Source organism: Chelonia mydas, chromosome 28 (assembly GCF_015237465.2).
Source record: "Chelonia mydas isolate rCheMyd1 chromosome 28, rCheMyd1.pri.v2, whole genome shotgun sequence".
In the NCBI taxonomy this organism is placed as follows: Eukaryota; Metazoa; Chordata; order Testudines; family Cheloniidae; genus Chelonia; species Chelonia mydas.
In genome coordinates, this window is record NC_051268.2 from 1458847 (window position 1) to 1474688 (window position 15842).

Genomic DNA, 15842 nt, shown 5'->3' on the forward strand with positions numbered 1-15842 from the left:
TGGCGGCTGGGTGGGTGCCGGGTAGTCACTGGCTGGCAGGGGGAGGCTGGGCGGGTGCGGGGCGGTCGTTGGCGGCTGGGTGGGTGCCGGGTAGTCACTGGCTGGCAGGGGGAGGCTGGGCGGGTGCGGGGCAGTTGTTGGCAGCTGGGTGGGTGCCGGGTAGTCACTGGCTGGCAGGGGGAGGCTGGGTGGGTGCGGGGCGGTCATTGGCAGCTGGGTGGGTGCCGGGTAGTCACTGGCTGGCAGGGGGAGGCTGGGCGGGTGCGGGGCAGTTGTTGGCAGCTGGGTGGGTGCCGGGTAGTCACTGGCTGGCAGGGGGAGGCTGGGCGGGTGCGGGGCGGTCGTTGACGGCTGGGTGGGTGCCGGGTAGTCACTGGCTGGCAGGGGGAGGCTGGGCGGGTGCGGGGCGGTCGTTGGCGGCTGGGCGGGCACCGGGCAGTCACTAGCTGGCAGGGGGAGGCTGGGCGGGTGCGGGGCGGTCGTTGACGGCTGGGTGGGTGCCGGGTAGTCACTGGCTGGCAGGGGGAGGCTGGGCGGGTGCGGGGCAGTCGTTGGCGGCTGGGCGGGCACCGGGCAGTCACTAGCTGGCAGGGGGGAGGCTGGGCGGGTGCGGGGCGGTCGTTGACGGCTGGGTGGGTGCCGGGTAGTCACTGGCTGGCAGGGGGAGGCTGGGCGGGTGCGGGGCGGTCGTTGGCGGCTGGGCGGGCACCGGGCAGTCACTAGCTGGCAGGTACCTCCGAGCTCTCAGTCCAGCGACGCGCCCATGCCCATGGCAGAGGGCTGACCCTTGGGTGGAGCCGCAAGCCCCCTGCCATCCCTGGACTCAGGTCCCTGCCCAACCTCACCCCGCCCCCCACCATCCCCAGACCACATCCAACAACGTGCAGAACATCATCGAGAGCCGGGTGGAGAAGAGGACCAAGGGCGTCTACGTGCCCATGGGTGGCAAGAGCATGATCACCTTCATGGATGACCTCAACATGCCGGCCAAGGACACCTTCGGCTCCCAGCCCCCGCTGGAGCTGCTGCGCCTCTGGATCGACTACGGCTTCTGGTACGACCGCGAGAAGCAAACCATCAAATACATCAAGGTGCGGAGCTGGCTTTCCCGGCCCCCCCCTCTCCCCGCCCCGGTCTCCATCGCTCCCTGCCTGGCTCCCACCGGGGCTTGGGCTCGGAGCCCCATGGCTTGCACCTGCTGTGTCTCGGGGGCTCTGGCTCGGGGGTGGCCGGCAGGATGGGCGAGTGCTCCCAGGGGCTGTTCTCCTGCCGCCAGGAGGCGCCATGCGCTGCCCAGCTCCCAGAGGCGGGTGGCTGGCTCAGCCCATGGAAACACTTCTCCGAGGGGTTTCTGCACAGTCTCATGGGGTGGGGGGGCGCCCCCGCTGCCGCCAGCACTGGAAAAGCCTTCTGGAAAAGGAGTCCCATGGGACACTTGAGCCGTGCCAACCTCAGCCCCTTCAGTGCCCCCTCTCTGCCGGGAGCTGCGTGGCTTGCTGCCCGGGGAGGGGCACAGCTACCCTGCCAGCAGTTCCAGGCTGTCGGGAGCTCGGCAGAGGCGGGGTCCTGGCAGGACGGGGGGAGCTGGCAGAGCCGGGGCCCAGGGCAGCGCTTTGCTCTTGTCTGGTTACTAGATGGATGGATTCCAAAGCCAGCCGGGCATTTTACAGCCCTCCCATCTCGGCGGGAAAAGCTGGCAGGGATGGCGGCCGCGCCACGGCCCTGGGGAGGCCGTTCCAACAGTTCGTGCGGACAGGGCACCTGCAGCATCACCAGCAGAGGCAGGTGTCTGTGCCTGAAATCTGGTTGGCACGTGCCACAGCAGACATTAGTACCTGGCGCTGCCACTGGGGAGCCATTAGTATGCGGCAGCAGCCACCCCTCCCGCGCCACGGGTCCCTCTGGATCCTTCAAGCGCTTCTGGGGGGAGAAGATAGGCCTCGGTCGCCTTTGGTGTGAGCAGCATCTGTCTCCCCGCAGGACATGTTCCTGATGGCAGCCATGGGCCCCCCGGGAGGAGGCCGAACCATGATATCCGGCCGGCTTCAGAGCAGATTCAATCTCATCAACATGACCTTCCCCACGGTAAGGGCGGCTTAGACATGCGCCACGCGGCTGCTTCCCCGGCTGGGCCTGGCGGAATCAGAGCCGGCCACGCCAGCCGGCCCCTCCCCCTGGGGTCGATCCCTCCGCGAGGTGTCCCGGGCGCTGTCGGCCACGTTCCAGACGGCACACGGGGGCTCGCGCCGCAGGTTAAACCCGTCTGTGCGTAACTGCTGGGACTCGGGACCCCCTGGTGCCTGCTGCCACGGCACGCCGGATTCTAGAGCACCATTCGCCCCCGGGCACCCATCGGCCGGCCCCTGGGATGCCCCCAGCCCAGTCAGCGGCCGCAGGAGAGGGGCTGTGGAGGCTGCGTCCCCTCCCTCCTGCCCCGGGACCGGGGGTGCCCGCAGGTAGGCGGGGTGGGCCCGCGAGGGGAGAGCGGCTGGCGCTAGGTGCTGCTCCGGCCTCCCCGCAGGAGCCGCAGATCCGGCGCATCTTCGGCACCATGCTCAACCAGAAGCTACAGAACTTCGAGGAGGCAGTCAAGCCGCTCGGGAACATCGCCACTGAGGCCACGGTCGAGCTGTACCACGGCGTGGTGCAGAAATTCCTGCCCACGCCCGCCAAGATCCACTACCTCTTCAACCTGCGCGACATCTCCAAGGTACCCTGCTGGTGCGCCGCCCACCCCCGGTCAGAGCCGAGCCCGGTGCCCAGCGCGGAGCCATGGGGCCCCGTACGCAGTATCTGCTGTGCCCACACGCGGGGGTTGGGGGCGCAGAAGGTCCCTGGCATGAGCGGGGCTGGCGCAGGGAGGAATCCAGCAGAGGTTTGGTGTTGGTGCCCAGTGCCCGGCACATTGGGTCTCCTTCCCTGCCAGTCACAGTAGCAGCCACACGCAGCCATGTATCGAGGGTTGGGATCCGGCCCGGGGGTTTGCAGGACAGGCTGGCTCAGGGGGGCAGGAAATGGGGCACGGGGCCTGTCCCCTGTAGGGGGCGCCGGCTCCCACCCGGCCCCAGGGCGGGGCCTGGCTGGCTCAGGGGGGTGGGGAATGGGGCACGGGGCCTGTCTCCTCGAGGGGCCTGTTTCCGTTTGGGACCCCTTGGCCCAGGCGAGCAGCTGGGGGAGGGGTCGTCAGTTTCTCACCAAGCCCCGCCCCCCGTCAGTCACTGTCCTGTGGGGGGGTCCCGCAGCCGGTGGCTCAGGCTCTGCCCCTCGCACAGGTGTTCCAGGGCATGCTGCGGGCGCACAAGGACTTCCACGATACCAAGCCCAGCCTCACCCGCCTGTGGATTCACGAGTGCTTCAGGTACAGCTGCAGGGCTAGCGCAGGCCCCTGGGCACGGCCAGCCCGGTGCCACGGGCATCTTCCCTCCCCCCACGGCCGGCCACGCTGCTCCTGACCTCCACCCCCGGGCACTGCCAGCCCGGTGCCACGGGCATCTTCCCTTCCCCCACTGCCGGCCACGCTGCGCCCCACCTCCAGCCCCCGGGCACTGCCAGCCCGGTGCCACGGGCATCTTCCCTCCCCCCACGGCCAGCCACGCTGCTCCTGACCTCCACCCCCGGGCACTGCCAGCCCGGTGCCACGGGCATCTTCCCTCCCCCGACGGCCGGTCACGCTGCACCCCACCTCCAGCCCCCTGGGCACTGCCAGCCCGGTGCCACGGGTGTCTTCCCTCCCCCCACGGCCGGCCACGCTGTGCCCCACCTCCAGCTCCCTGGGCACTGCCAGCCCGGTGCCACGGGCATCTTCCCTCCCCCCACGGCCGGCCACGCTGCACTCCACCTCCAGCCCCCTGGGCACTGCCAGCCCGGTGCCACGGGCATCTTCCCTCCCCCCACGGCCGGCCACGCTGCTCCCCACCTCCAGCCCCCTGGGCACTGCCAGCCCGGTGCCATGGGCGTCTTCCCTCCCCCCACGGCCGGCCACGCTGCGCCCCACCTCCAGCCCCCTGGGCACTGCCAGCCCGGTGCCACGGGCATCTTCCCTCCCCCCACGGCCGGCCACGCTGCTCCTGACCTCCACCCCCGGGCACTGCCAGCCCGGTGCCACGGGCATCTTCCCTCCCCCGACGGCCGGTCACGCTGCACCCCACCTCCAGCCCCCTGGGCACTGCCAGCCCGGTGCCACGGGCATCTTCCCTCCCCCCACGGCCAGCCACGCTGCTCCTGACCTCCACCCCCGGGCACTGCCAGCCCGGTGCCACGGGCATCTTCCCTCCCCCGACGGCCGGTCACGCTGCACCCCACCTCCAGCCCCCTGGGCACTGCCAGCCCGGTGCCACGGTCATCTTCCCTCCCCCCACGGCCGGCCACGCTGCACTCCACCTCCAGCCCCCTGGGCACTGCCAGCCCGGTGCCACGGGCATCTTCCCTCCCCCCACGGCCGGCCACGCTGTGCCCCACCTCCAGCCCCCTGGGCACTGCCAGCCCGGTGCCACGGGCATCTTCCCTCCCCCCACGGCCGGCCACGCTGCACTCCACCTCCAGCCCCCTGGGCACTGCCAGCCCGGTGCCATGGGCGTCTTCCCTCCCCCCACGGCCGGCCACGCTGCGCCCCACCTCCAGCCCCCTGGGCACTGCCAGCCCCGTGCCACGGGCATCTTCCCTCCCCCCACGGCCGGCCACGCTGCACTCCACCTCCAGCCCCCTGGGCACTGCCAGCCCGGTGCCACGGGCATCTTCCCTCCCCCCACGGCCGGCCACGCTGCTCCTGACCTCCACCCCCGGGCACTGCCAGCCCGATGCCACGGGCGTCTTCCCTCCCCCCATGGCCGGCCACGCTGCTCCTGACCTCCACCCCCGGGCACTGCCTGTCCGGTGCCACGGGCGTCTTCCCTCCCCCCACGGCCGGCCACGCTGCACTCCACCTCCAGTCCCCTGGGCACTGCCAGCCTGGTGCCACGGGCGTCTTCCCTCCCCCCACGGCCGGCCACGCTGCTCCTGACCTCCACCCCCGGGCACTGCCAGCCGGGTGCCATGGGCGTCTTCCCTCCCCCCATGGCCGGCCACGCTGCCCCCCACCTCCAGCCCCCTGGGCACTGCCAGCCCGGTGCCACGGACATCTTCCCTCCCCCCACGGCCGGCCATGCTGCGCCCCACCTCCAGCCCCCTGGGCACTGCCAGCCCGGTGCCACGGGTGTCTTCCCTCCCCCCATGGCCGGCCATGCTGCTCCTGACCTCCACCCCCTGGGCACTGCCAGCCCGGTGCCACGGGCATCTTCCCTCCCCCCACGGCCGGCCACGCTGCGCCCCACCTCCAGCCCCTGTCCACTCAAGACGTGACGCACCCCCCCTTTCCTCCCATGTGGAGCCCGGCCCCTCCCTGCTCCTGGGGGTGGGGGGTGACCCCCGGCGTGTGAGTCCAGCCGTCTCCCTCGGCAGGCCCTGCACCCCTCTTCCTGGGATTCACTGAGACTCTCAGCCAGCCAGTAAAACAGAAGGTTTATTGGACAACAGGAACACAGTCCAAAACAGAGCTTGTGGGTACACCCAGGACCCCTCAGTCAAGTCCTTCTGGGGGAGCAGGGAGCTTAGACCCCAGCCCTGGGGTTCCCTGTGTTCCTCCACCCAGCCCCAAACTGAAACTAAACCCACCCAGCAGGTTCCCTGCTGCAGCCTCCGTCCACATTCCTGGGCAGAGGTGTTACCTCCCCCTCCCCCTCCTGGCTCAGGTGACAGGCTCTCAGGTCTCCGGTCCCCAGGGCACATTCCCAGGTCAACACTCCCCCCTCCCTGCTGCGTCACATCGTCACAGCGACGCACCCCCCCTTTCCTCCCATGTGGAGCCCGGCCCCTCCCTGCTCCTGGGGGTGGGGGGTGACCCCCAGCGTGTGAGTCCAGCCGTCTCCCTCGGCAGGGTCTTCTCCGACCGCCTGGTGGACTTGGCCGACAAGGACGCCTTCATTGCCATCCTGAGCGAGAAGCTGGGCTCCTTCTTTGACCTGACCTTCCACAACATCTGTCCCAGCAAGTCCCAACCCATCTTCGGTGAGTGCCACGGGGTGCTGGGCCTGACGGGCAGGGGCCGGGCGCCACATGCTCTGACTGTCACTGCCGAGCCCCCGCTCCTGGGTGGGGAGTGGGGGCTAGTGGTTAGAGCAGGGGGCCTGGGCGCCAGGACTCCTGGGTTCTCTCCCTGGCTCGGGGAGGGCAGTGGGTGTAGTCGTTAGAGTGGGACTCAGGCCTGGCAGCCAGGACTCCCGCGGGCTAGGCTGGCCAGTGACCCAGGGGACACCGAGCCTTCCTCTTGCCCGCTGGCCAGGGGACTTCATGCGGGAGCCGCGGGTCTACGAGGACTTGGTGGACCTGTCGGCCCTGAAGCTGGAGATGGAGCGGGTGCTGGATGAGTACAACCAGACGCCCGGCGTGGTGCAGATGCATCTCGTGCTCTTCAGAGACGCCATCGAACACAGTGAGTGACGCGGGCCAGGGCGGGCAGCACCTCCCACACCGTGCCCCTGCCAGGCGCCTCCATGGCTCCCCCCCAAGCCCTGCCAGTGCCCCTCACTCCCGACCCGTAGCCCCTGCCAGCCCAGCTCTGGCACCTGGCTCCAGATCAGAACCGACCCTGAGCCCCACAATATCAAGCAGGCCGCCAACGCTTCCCGTCCCTGGGGGGAGTTGCATCTTTCCCCCTTCCCAAACTGGGGAAACGGAGGCACGCTGCTCAGGGCAGTGGTGGAACGGCGGATGGGACCCAGGAGTCCTGGCCCCTTGATCTTTGAGATCTCTCTGAGTTAAATCTTTATCCCTCCTTGGGTGCCATTGGGGGAGCTGACGGCAGCCTCCACTTTTGGTGGAGGAAAAATCCCAGCATGCAATGCAAGCCTTTTGGTCTCCATGGGACTACTGGGGTGGCCAGTCGGCTGCCCACTCCGGCCCCGGGGTGCCCCCTTCTGACCAGTGGCTCCCCCCGCAGTTACCCGGATCGTGCGGGTGATCGGCCAGCCGCGCGGGAACATGCTGCTGGTGGGCATAGGGGGCAGTGGGCGCCAGAGCCTGGCACGCCTGGCCTCCTTCATCTGCGAGGACCAGACCTTCCAAATCGAGGTGACCAAGCACTACCGCAAGCAGGAGTTCAGAGATGGTGAGTGCCCCCTTCACTCAGCCCCCCACGTGGCCAGCCCCCCGGGAACTGACGCTCTCCTGGCCTCTCCCCCCAGACATCAAGAAGCTGTACCGGCAGGCGGGGGTGGACCTGAAACCCACCACCTTCCTCTTCGTGGACACGCAGATCATGGACGACTCCTTCCTGGAGGACATCAACAACATCCTGAGCTCCGGGGAGGTGCCCAACCTCTACAAGGCCGACGAGTTCGAGGAGGTGCATGCGCACGCCCGCTCCGGGCTGGGGGGCACCACGGGCAAGGGGGCTGGCAGGGCCGAGGGGAGCAGCAGGGGTCTCCCTGCGACAGCTGTCCTGAAGGACCGCTCTGCTGGTGCCCCTCACTTCCAACCCGCAGCCCCCTGCCAGCCCAGCACTGCCCCACCTGCTGTGCTGGTGCCCCTCACTTCCAACCCGCAGCCCCCTGCTAGCCCAGCCCTGCCCCACCCGCTGTGCCAGTGCCCCTCACTCCCAACCCGCAGCCCCCTGCTAGCCCAGCCCTGCCCCACCCGCTGTGCCGGTGCCTCTCACTCGCGACCTGCAGCCCCCTGCTAGCCCAGCCCTGGCCCACCCGCTGTGCTGGTGCCCCTCACTCCCTACCCGCAGCCCCCTGCTAGCCCAGCCCTGGCCCACCCGCTGTGCCGGTGCCTCTCACTCCCGACCCACAGCCCCCTGCTAGCCCAGCCCTGGGCTTTGCCCCTTTTTCCCCAGAGGACCTGTCCCAATCCACCCCCCGGCAGAGCGGAGCTGCGTGGCCGGCACGTGGGTGCTGATCACGGTGGCTGGAGGGGGTGGGTGGGCCCGGGCCCATTGTAGGGGGCAGGGCCTAGGACTGTGCCCAGCTGGAGACACTTCCCTTGTGTCTCAGATCCAGTCCGTGATCCTGGACGCGGCCCGAGCCGAGGGCATCCCCGAGACGGCCGACAGCCTCTTTGGCTACCTGATCGAGAGGGTGCGGAACAACCTGCACGTGGTGCTGTGCCTTAGCCCCATCGGGGACCCCTTCAGGTGAGGGGCCGGGAGCCACAGCGCCCCCTGGTGGGCTCCGGAGTCGCCGGCAGCCGGGACTGAAAGGACGGGAGCGGGGAGCACAGCGAGGAGCCCACAACTGTTCGAGAGCAGGAGCTGGGGAGAGAGAAGGGGGAGGGGGTGACGGTGGGGTGGGAGCGAGGTAGAGATGGGAGAGGGAGTGGGGCAGAGATGGGGGGTGGGGTGGGAGCGGGGCAGGGATGGGGACAGGATGGGAGCAGGGAAGAGATGGGGGGGCCCGATGGGAGGGGGAAGAGGTGAGGGACGTGCTTAGCTCGGCGCCCCCGCTCCCCGTCCCCTCAGGAACTGGATCCGTCAGTACCCGGCGCTGGTGAACTGCACCACGATCGACTGGTTCTCGGAGTGGCCGCGCCAGGCGCTGCTGGAGGTGGCAGAGAAGTACCTCGAGGGTGTGGACCTGGGGGGCCTGCCGGAGGTGAGAGCTGCAGCCTGGCCCCCCAGCCCCTGCCGGCCCAGCCAGAGCTGCCTGGCTGCACGCTGGGTGTGCTGGGGGGCAGGCCGGGGCAGGAGATCTGCCGGGGACCATGCTGGGGGAGCCGGTGCTCAGAGTCAGTGCTGGGCACTACCTGGGGGAGACCCCCTGAGCTGTCGGCCTGGCGTGGAGTCAGGGTCCCGGCCGCATCCCAGCCCCGGGGTTCCCATTCTGCCTCCCAAACTCCCCTGGGCTTGGAACCAGATCCAGGATTCTCCGGCTGTGCGCCGGTTGCCGTGCCCCTCCCCGGAGCCAGCCGGCCACCGCGCCCCTCCCCAGAGCCAGCTGCCGTGCCTCTCCCCGGAGCCACCATCACCGGCCACACCCCTCCGCAGAGTCAACCGGCCACCCTCGCTGGAGCCAGATGGCTGGATGCACCCCTCCCAGGAGCTGGCCGTGCACCTCCCCGGAGCTGCCTGTGCCACTCCCCGGAGTCGGCTGCCTGCCTGCACCCCTCCCCGGAACTGGCCGCGCCCCTCCCCAGAGCTGGCCACCCATCCACACCCCTCCGTGGAGCTGGCTGCCTGTCTGCGCCCCTCCCCGGAGCCACCCATGCCTCTCCCCAGAGGTGGCTGCATCTCTGCCCTGTGCAGACACATTGGTTACTGCAAAGCTGGTCCCTTCCCATCTTCTCTCCTCAAGCCGGGGAGCAGGGCTCCTGTTGGCACCCCCTCTGCCGACCTGTCCCCATCTGGGCGCCCCCTCCCCACTGCTGACCCGGCCCCGTCTGCTCCCCCAGATCCACAAGAAAGTGGCCAGGATCTTTGTGACCATGCACTGGTCCGTGGCCTCCTACTCGCAGAAGATGCTCCTGGAGCTCAGACGCCATAACTATGTCACCCCCACCAACTACCTGGAGCTGGTCTCAGGCTACAAGAAGTGAGTCCCTGCTGCACGGTCCTGCGGGCCGGCCACCGGCAGACGGGCTGGGGAGCCGAGGGGATCTGCCCAGACGCGGAGGGGTTTCCCCGGGGGGTGGGGCAGGGGGAGCCGAGGGGATCTGACTGGACACGGAGGGGTCTCCCTGGGGGGCAGGATGGGAGGAGCCGAGGAGATCTGCCCAGACATGGAGGGGTCTCCCCGGGGGACGGGGTGGGAGGAGCCGAGGGGATCTGCCCAGACGCGGAGGGGTCTCCCTGGGGGCGGTGCAGTGGGAGCCGAGGGGATCTGGATGGACGTGGAGGGGTCTCCCCGGGGGGCAGGATGGGAGAGCCAAGGGGATCTAGCCGGACGCGGAGGGGTTTCCCCGGGGGGTGGGGCAGGGAGAGCCGAGGGGATCTGGCTGGATGTGGAGGGGTCTCCCGGGGGGCGGGGCAGGAGGAGCCGAGCGGATTTGGCCAGACGTGGAGGGGTTCCTCCATGCTGGGGCCCAGAACTGGTGGGAAAAGGGGGGGCGGGTTTCCCATGGCAAATGTCATTTCAGCCCCAGATTGAAATATTTCCTCGCTGGGCACTGTGGTGGCTCATGGGAGCTGTAGTTCGGGAGCCTCGTGCTCCCATCCTCCTCTCTAGGCCAGGCACCCCGGCCAGACCACATCTCCCATGAAGCATTGCTTTGTCCCCCTTGGAGGGAGGAGGGGATGCATCAGAGGAGTCCCAGGTGCATCGTGGGGGCTGTAGTCCGGCAGAGAGCCCCGCCCGGTGCTGCAGGGGTGGCTCAGGCGGGAGGGCCCCGGGGCCATCTCCCCGCAGGCTCCTGACGGAGAAGCGCAAGGAGCTCTCGGACCAGGCCAACAAGCTGCGCAGCGGGCTCTCCAAGATCGACGAGACGCGCCACAAGGTGGAGGTCATGTCGCTGGAGCTGGAGGACGCCAAGAAGAAGGTGGCGGAGTTCCAGAAGCAGTGCGAGGAGTACCTGGTCATCATCGTGCAGCAGAAGAGAGAGGCCGACGAGCAGCAGAAGGTGAGGGGGGGGCTGGGCTCGGATCCGGGCGCGGGGGGCCTGGATCCTGACAGACGGGAGGGGGTGAGACCCAGATCCGGACTCAGACTGACGGGCGCGTGGCGCCCAGGGCCGGATCTGGATGCAGGGTGAGGGCGCGGGGCAGGAGGGGAGAATCGGCAAAGCCCCCACCCCACGGCTGCCCTGCCTGTCCCCTCTCCCCAGATGGTGGGCGCGAACAGCGAGAAGATCGCAGTGGAGGAGATCAAGTGCAAGACGCTGGCTGACAACGCCCAGAAGGACCTGGAGGAGGCGCTGCCTGCACTGGAGGAGGCCATGAAGGTAACGGGCAGAGGGGCTGGGACCCCACTGCTCCGGCTCCGTGGCGTGTCCTGCGGGTGGTGCCCCAGAGCCCCTGGCGGGGGGCCCCTTCCCCTCGGGCGCCTCCCCCACCTGCCTCCCTCCCCCCAGGCCCTGGAGTCGCTCAACAAGAAGGACATGACGGAGATCAAGTCCTACGGGCGCCCGCCCACGCTGGTGGAGACGGTGATGCAGGCCGTCATGATCCTGCGCGGCAACGAGCCAACCTGGGCCGAAGCCAAGAGGCAGCTGGGTGAGGAGTGGGGAGGGGCTGGGGCAGACGGGGGTTTGCGGGGGAGGGGGCAGAACTAAGGGGTGGAGGCTGTGAGCAAAAGGCAGTGGGTGGTGGGGAGCTGCCAGCCGGGCGCTGGCTGGGGGCGGAGGCAGGGGCTGGTGAGGAGGTGGGCAGTGGCTGGGGGCGGAGGAGGCAGCACAGGGGGTGCTGCGGGGCCGAGGAGGTGGGCAGTGGGCAAGGTAGGCAGTGGATAGGGTGGGCACCGTGGGCACCCTCCCCTGCTTCTCTGTCTGCAATGACATCCCAGCAGCAGCCCGAAGGAGCAGGCAGGGCCCTGCCCTGGCACCCAGAGGGGCTGGCCCTCGCAGGTCAGTGCCAGGCAGGACGGGCCCAGGGTGTGCCAGTCCCTGGGCCTCGCCCCCCTGATCCTGGTGCCCACCCCAGGCGAGGCCACCTTCATCAAACAGCTGATCAACTTCGACAAGGACAACATCTCGGACAAGGTGCTGAAGAAGATCAGCGGGTACTGCTCCCAGCCCGACTTCCAGCCCGACATCATCGGGCGCGTCTCGCTCGCCGCCAAGTCCCTCTGCATGTGGGTGCGAGCCATGGAGGTGAGGGGGCGAGCGCCAGCCAGAGGCATGGGGAGGGAGCCATGGAGGGGAGGGGAGAAGCTGGGTATCAGCCACGGGCAGGGGGAGGGGAGGGGCCAGGCACCAGCCACAGGTGGGGGAGAGATCTGGGGAGGGGAGGGGCCAGGCACCAGCCACAGGCGGGGGAGAGATCTGGGGAGGGGAGGGGCCAGGCACCAGCCACAGGCGGGGGAGAGATCTGGGGAGGGGAGGGGCCAGGCACCAGCCACAGGTAGGGGAGGGATCCGGGGAGGGGAGGGGAGGGGAGGAGCCGGGTACCAGCCACGGGCATGGGGAGGAAACTGGGAAGGGGAGAGGAGGGGAGGGGCCGGGCGCTGGCCAGGGGGAGGGGAGGGGAGGGGAGGGGCGAGCACTGGCCACGGGCAGGGGGAGAGAGCTGTGGAGGGCAGGGGCCGGCCACGGGCAGAGGCAGGGGGAGGGGGCCGGTGAGGGGAGTGGCCGGGCCAGGCCTGGGGAGGGATCTCAGTATTCTTGCCAGCAAGTTAAAGAAGTCTGGGCTGGATGAATGGACTGTACGGTGGGTAGAAAGCTGGCTAGATCGTCAGGCTCAGCGGGGAGTGATCAACGGCTCCATGTCTCGTTGGCAGCCGGTATCAAGCGGAGAGCCCCAGGGGTCGGTCCTGGGGCCGGTTTTGTTCTATATCATAGAATCCTAGAAGATCATGGTTGGAAGGGACCTCAGGAGGTGTCTAGTCCAACCTCCTGCTCAAAGCAGGACCAACCCCAACTAAATCATCCCAGCCAGGGCTTTGTCAAGCCCGACCTTAAAAACTTCTAAGGAAGGAGATTCCACCACCTCCCTGGAGAATCCATTCCAGTGCTTCCCCACCCTCCTCGTGAAATAGTTTTTCTGAATATCCAACCTAGACCTCCCCCACTGCAACTTGAGACCACTCGGTCCCTAGTCTGTAGCTGTGCTTATCTTCATTAATGATCTGGAGGATGGTGTGGATTGCACCCTCAGTAAGTTCACAGATGATACTAAGCTGTGGGGAGAGGTAGATACGCCAGAGGGTAGGGTTAGGATACAGAGTGACCGAGACAAATTGGAAGATTGGGCCAAAAGAAATGTGATGAGGTTCAACAAGGACAAGTGCAGAGTCCTGCACTTGGGACAGAAGAATCCCATGCACCGCTACAGGCTGGGGACCGACTGGCTCGGCAGCAGTTCTGCAGAAAAGGACGTGGGGATTACAGTGGAGGAGAAGCTGGCTATGAGTCAACAGTGTGCCCTTGTTGCCAAGAAAGCCAATGGCATTTTGGGCTGTATTAGTAGGAGCATTGCCAGCAGATGGAGGGAAGTGATTATTCCCCTCTGTTCGGCACTGATGAGGCTACACCTGGAGTATTGCGTGCAGTTTTGGTCCCCCCACTACAGAAAGGATGTGGCAAATTGGAGAGAGTCCAGCGGAGGGCAACGAAAATGATCAGGGGTTGGGGCACATGACTTACGAGGAGAGGCTGAGGGAACTGGGCTTGTTTAGTCTGCGGAAGAGAAGAGCGAGGGGGAATTTGATCGCAGCCTTCAACTGCCTGAAGGGGGGTCCCAAAGAGGATGGAGCTCGGCTGTTCTCAGTGGTGGCAGATGGTAGAACAAGGAGCAATGGTCTGAAGTTGCAGTGGGGGAGGTCTAGGTTGGATATTCGGAAACACTATTTCACGAGGAGGGTGGGGAAGCACTGGAATGGGTTCCCCAGGGAGGTGGTGGAATCTCCATCCTTAGAGGCTTTTAAGGCCCGGTTTGACAAAGCCCTGGCTGGGATGATTTAGTTGGGGTTGGTCCTGCTTTGAGCAGGGGGTTGGACTAGATACCTCCTGAGATCCCTTCCAACCCTGATCTTCGATGAGTCTATGATCTGGGGAAGGGAGGGGCCAGGTACCAGCCACGGGCAGGGGTAGGGAGCCGTGGAAGGGAAGGGGCTGGGTGGGCAAGCACCAGCCATGGGCAGGCAGCTGGGGAGGTGGCAGGAGAGGAGTGCCAGGCTGAGGGCAGGCCAGTGGGTGGTGCCATGCTCGGGGAGAGGAGTGCCAGGCTGAGGGCAGGCCAGTGGGTGGTGCCATGCTCAGGGAGAGGAGTGCCAGGCTGAGGGCAGGCCGGTGGGTGGTGCCATGCTCGGGGAGAGGAGTGCCAGGCTGAGGGCAGGCCGGTGGGTGGTGCCATAGAATCATAGAATCATCGAAGATCAGGGCTGGAAGGGACCTCAGGAGGTATCTAGTCCAACCCCCTGCTCAAAGCAGGACCAATCCCCAACTAAATCATCCCAGCCAGGGCTTTGTCAAGCCGGGCCTTAAAAATATCTAAGGAAGGAGATTCCACCACCTCTCTAGGTAACGCATTCCAGTGTTTCACCACCCTCCTAGTGAAAAAGTTTTTCCTAATATCCAACCTAAACCTCCCCCGCTGCAACGTGAGACCATTACTCCTCGTTCTGCCATCTGCTACCACTGAGAACAGTCAAGACCCATCCTCTTTGGAACCCCCTTTCAGGTAGTTGAAAGCAGCTATCAAATCCCCCCTCATTCTTCTCTTCCGCAGACTAAACAATCCCAGTTCCCTCAGCCTCTCCTCATAAGTCATGTGTTCCAGTCCCCTAATCATTTTTGTTGCCCTTCGCTGGCTCTTTCCAATTTTTCCACATCCTTCTTGTAGTGTGGGGCCCAAAACTGGACACAGTACTCCAGATGAGGCCTCACCAATGTCTAACAGAGGGGAACGATCACGTCCCTTGATCTGCTGGCAATGCCCCTACGTATACATCCCAAAATGCCATTGGCCTTCTTGGTCGGGGGAGAGGAGTGCCAGGCTGGCAAGGGGTTGGCAGGACGATGGGTGTGAGTGAAAACTGTGAAGACAAGAAGGAGAAAGAGAAACAAATGTCAGGTTCTATCCCAGCTCTGGGAGGGGAGTGGGGGGTGGTGGTTAGAGCAGGGGGGGCTGGGAGCCAGGACTCCTGGTTCTCAGCTCTGGGAGGGGAGTGGGGGCTGGTGGTTAGAGCTGGGGGGTGTAACGATGCTGGTTCTGGCGGGACCCAACTGAGAGTACCAGCTCAGGACAAATTGCTTAAAGCAGGGCAGTTACAGCCCAAGGCTGGGGTCTCTGTGCACACCAAGGCAAACCAAACCAGCCAGACAGAGAAGACTTTGGTTTCACCCCACTGGCTTAACCACAAGTCACACAAGCAATTCCCTTAGACACTCCAATTTCCCAGTATCACCACCAGGGCCACTCGTTATGGGGACAGATGGTTATGAAAACCAATACCCCAGTAAAAGAAAAAAGGTTCCCTCGATCCCAAAGGACCAAGCCCCAGACCCAGGTCAATATGCAAATCGGATCTTACCCACAAATCACGCCGTTGCCAACCCTTTAGAATCTAAAATCTAAAGGTTTATTCATAAAAGGAAAAGAGAGAGATGACAGCTAGAGCTGGTTACATGGAATCAGTTCCATAGAGCAATGGCCAAGTTCTTGGTCCAGGCTTGTAGCAGGGAGGGAAGAAGCTGCAGGTTCAAATCCCGGCTCTGGAGAACATCCCCAGCTGGGATGGGGCTTTCAGGCCTTGGCTCGGAGCTCCGGTTTGTAGCCAAGTCCCTCCAGAGGTAGGAAGCAGGATTGAAGACAAGATGGAGGAGCTGCAGCCGTTTTTTATACTCTCTTGCCGTGTGGTCTGTCTTTCTTTGTCCCAAGGACAAGCTGTCCAGCCCATGGCCTGGAAAACCCTCAGCGTTCGGTCCACAGGCAGGTCCCTGCACACCTGGCTGAGTCCCCAGGCGTGTCTGCCTTCTCTCAGTGGGTCAGTCGTGTCGCTGATGGTCCTTCGTGGACCATCCAGCCGGCTGGGCAGAGCTGACCCCAGCTCGTCGGGGGCGTCCCCCAGAAGCAGAGCACAAGTTTGAAATGCAGACAGTGCAGAGCCAACACTTCTATCTTTAAATACAAAACTGACACATGCAAACAGACAGCATCGTCATCACCAGCAAACTATCACCTCGCCTTAGACGCCTTATTTGACCCCCTTTATGCACGATTT

At 66.1% G+C, this 15842-nt stretch overlaps 1 protein-coding gene across 3 annotated transcripts in view; it reads left to right on the plus strand.

Annotated features, from left to right (window-relative positions):
• Positions 1–15842, plus strand: part of DNAH2 (dynein axonemal heavy chain 2) — a 125175-nt gene that overhangs the window by 80782 nt on the left and 28551 nt on the right. For all 3 annotated transcript variants that reach the window (XM_037887273.2, XM_043537131.1, XM_043537132.1), the window contains 15 exons: positions 867–1091; positions 1981–2085; positions 2522–2710; positions 3273–3358; positions 5912–6042; positions 6317–6466; positions 6974–7141; positions 7218–7378; positions 8028–8167; positions 8492–8624; positions 9421–9560; positions 10374–10584; positions 10789–10905; positions 11035–11176; positions 11603–11772. In XM_037887273.2, the coding sequence (XP_037743201.1) occupies positions 867–1091; positions 1981–2085; positions 2522–2710; positions 3273–3358; positions 5912–6042; positions 6317–6466; positions 6974–7141; positions 7218–7378; positions 8028–8167; positions 8492–8624; positions 9421–9560; positions 10374–10584; positions 10789–10905; positions 11035–11176; positions 11603–11772 (2268 nt within the window). The remainder of the gene's footprint in view (positions 1–866; positions 1092–1980; positions 2086–2521; positions 2711–3272; positions 3359–5911; positions 6043–6316; positions 6467–6973; positions 7142–7217; positions 7379–8027; positions 8168–8491; positions 8625–9420; positions 9561–10373; positions 10585–10788; positions 10906–11034; positions 11177–11602; positions 11773–15842) is intronic.